This window comes from Primulina eburnea, chromosome 9, assembly GCF_022965805.1.
Source record: "Primulina eburnea isolate SZY01 chromosome 9, ASM2296580v1, whole genome shotgun sequence".
NCBI classification, from domain to species: Eukaryota; Viridiplantae; Streptophyta; class Magnoliopsida; order Lamiales; family Gesneriaceae; genus Primulina; species Primulina eburnea.
Genome location: NC_133109.1, coordinates 25,193,062 through 25,196,351, shown reverse-complemented (window position 1 = coordinate 25,196,351; position 3,290 = coordinate 25,193,062). Strand labels below are relative to the sequence as shown.

The following is a 3,290-nucleotide window of genomic DNA, read 5'->3' as shown; positions in this document are numbered from 1 at the left end:
TCTCACACTTCACAGAACATTAGTACGTTACATTGATATATTTGATTTTTTTAGATCAGTTGTGTTACGTTACTGAGTAAGAAATTTGAAATACTGATAAGTTAGTGGAGACTAAGAGTTTCAGTTTGACAGTGTTTAAGTACAAACTGAAGTGGGTTATTATAGTTGTTGTAATCAATCAAAGCATTTTAGTGAAAACCTACCCTTGTCATAGAAGGGGTGACGTAGGAGCTTTTGAAGTCTTCAAACATTCATAAAAATCTCCGTGTTCAATACCTTATTTATTATTTGAGTATTCATTCTGTCAGTTGGTTTATTTTTGCACTTTAAAATAGTTAACTGATTGATATTGACAACAAGATTCTTGAGTTCAGTTTATCACCAAACTGAATCATAATTTAAAAGAGAAGAATATCTCAAATGTTTACCCAACCTCTCTTCTAAACACTTTGACTCTTCTAACCGATTCTAACAGAATATATTAATAAAATAAGTGAAAATTACTTTTTCCTTGAATACTTGTTGTGCTTGGATAAAAGATTTCAAATTTATATTCGTTGTTAAATAAGTCAAAGAGAAAAACTAAAGTTAATCTTCTGCTTATTTATATTATATATTATACATATCACAATGGATTTCAAGTGATTCCAATATTTTAAAGATTTAAAATCGATTTTGACTAATACTATAACAGTATAAATAAGCAGACAGATCGATCGAAATTTATTTTCTACAAGTCATCTAAATTATAACGTTGAAAATATATTAAAATCCATGGATTACATTGCTTCAGTCCAAAATGTTTTGTTTAGAGAATTTTAAGTTTTTACAAGGCTTCGTTAAAAGCTTCAAAAGTATGGGCCCAATTGTAATTTGGGCCTACCCCATTTGAGGCCTAGTTGTATTCATATATAAACCTTTCATTAACGTGGTTAGCTAGGGTTTGAGGAGATTTGGCGTCAGCGAGCAGAAAGCCTAACGGAGTTCGAATCGTAAGCCCTAGCTAGCCATGGTATTGCCTTCAATCTTTGCATATACGATACTCGTTGAGTTCATTGATTCGTAGTTGATTTGATATCATGCGTTGAATTGCAGTCGCTCGTGTCGAGTGAGGAGTTCCAGCACATTCTGCGTGTGCAGAACACAAACGTCGATGGGAAGCAGAAGATCATGTTCGCTTTGACCTCCATCAAGGGTATCGGTCGCCGTTTCGCCAATATTGTCTGCAAGAAGGCCGATGTCGACATGAACAAAAGGTCCTTTCTTTTCTCTCTTTAGATTCAGTACCTATTAGATTGAATTTGATCCTGTTTCCGAGTGCGTGTTTCAGTTGTTATTAGCTTGAATTTGATCCTGATTATGAGTGAGTGTGTGTTTCTCGGAAGCTAGTTTACTGTGTGTGGCGAGAGAATCTGCAGTTTACTGTCTTTTTGTTTAACCCCAAGGATGCGACCTCCAGTTTCCGAAAATGTAAACCAGTAGTGAAATCAATTTTAGAGTTAAGCCCCAACTAGTTTTATAATTGATCTGATGCAAAATTACTATGAAGAATAGGAAAATTTTAAAAAATAATCTTGGTCAAAGCAAGTTTTTTAAAAATAACTCACTCCAAGTGTATGGAGTGTTTTTAATTTTAGAGGTTTACCTTTTTTTAAAAAGGGTTTGACCAAGGTTATTTTGCTATCCAATGAATTCAAGCCCCCTAAATTGTATTATCAAAATGATATTGGATTCATTTTTATTGATAAAGAGTAAAGGCCTTTAATTATGAAAGTTAATGTTAATCCATATTTAAGTTTCGTTGAACCGAAATATTTATCGCATAAACCAGTAAGGAAAGAAAAAGTTTTGCGAGGGCTAACAAGCTTTAGACCGAACTTGTAAAAGTCTGAGCCTCAATCTCAAGGCAACAGTTCACCTGCCAGATAATGTTACACCCTCGAGTCGTCATGTCAAATTTGAAAGTTCTTTAATTTACTGGTGCAACTTTTGTAAAAAAACATGTTTTGGCTCGCAAAATAGACGAACGACTCAGTTGTCTTGGCTAGATCTGGTTTCCATATGTATGAATGTAAGGAAAGTAGTCATTATTTTATCGTGAGTTATAGCATATTTTATGCTAAGGGATCTGTATCCTGTAGCCTTAATGGGACTTTGGAATTTCTGAAAGTCTGATATGGAATGTGCCTATTGACATTTGTCGCTCTTTAAGTATTTTTTATGTTTGAAATTATCAAAGTATTGAATTTTTAACCAGGGCTGGTGAACTTTCTGCTGCTGAGATCGATAACTTGATGGTTATCGTGGCTAACCCCCGGCAATTCAAGATCCCAGACTGGTTTTTAAACAGGAAGAAGGATTACAAGGATGGAAAGTTTTCTCAGGTGACTTCCAATGCACTGGACATGAAACTCAGGGATGATCTAGAACGCCTGAAGAAGATCAGGTTTAACTTCAAATTACTTCTATTACATCTCGACTTCTAGCTGTGGTTCTCTTTATTCAAATTTTCATGATGCTTGCAGGAATCATCGTGGACTCCGTCACTACTGGGGTCTTCGCGTGCGGGGACAGCACACGAAGACTACTGGGCGCCGCGGAAAGACTGTTGGTGTCTCCAAGAAGCGATGAGCTTCATCTTCTTTCTATGTGATTTTGTTTTGGTTTAGTTGTTTCTTAAGTTTAAATGTCCTCTTTTGGTTGGATGGATCCCGCTTCGCAGTCTTATTCGTCGTGCCTTAATTTGTGATGACATCTTATATCATGGTGAGCATGGTAGATGTATTGCTTAAGCCCTTTGCGACTATAGTTTTCCCAAGAGCTAGAGCTGCGTTTCTAAGGAAAATTTACTTGTTACCCATCCCTCCGACGCAACGTGTTTATATTTTTATTTATTGATTTATTCTCATCGCAACTAATAAAAAATAATAAATAAAACTTTTCAAGGTGAAACTATAAAAAAATACCCAAAGCCCTATTTTAATCCCAATGTCAGGAAAATGCTGAGTTCTAAAATCAGGCGACTGAACTATCCAACAGTAAGGTCGTATGCACGTAACTTGTTAAATATTTTTTAATGTATTTTAATTAAATTATTTTAACCACATAAATTGATTATGGTATGTATGTTTACTCCATTGATAAAGAATTTCGATTTTCGAGAAGTATCACGAGCATATGTTTCATGCTCGTTTGAGTAATAACAATGTCATTAGGTTTTCGGGGCATTGGATTCTCACCAATGTTTGTGAGAATATGTAGTTTTTTTTTCTCGAATTGCTCATTTGAGA

The 3,290-nt window shown here is 35.0% G+C and overlaps 1 protein-coding gene across 1 annotated transcript; it reads left to right on the top strand.

Moving 5' to 3' along the window:
* The first annotated feature begins 877 nt into the window (after nt 1–877).
* On the top strand, nt 878–2,861 carry LOC140841377 (small ribosomal subunit protein uS13z/uS13y/uS13x-like). Its single transcript, XM_073208739.1, has 4 exons — nt 878–1,012; nt 1,096–1,256; nt 2,258–2,446; nt 2,526–2,861. The coding sequence occupies exons 1-4, from the start codon at nt 1,010–1,012 to the stop codon at nt 2,629–2,631; spliced, it is 459 nt and encodes a 152-aa protein (XP_073064840.1). The 5' UTR covers nt 878–1,009; the 3' UTR covers nt 2,632–2,861.
* Nucleotides 2,862–3,290: the final 429 nt, after the last annotated feature.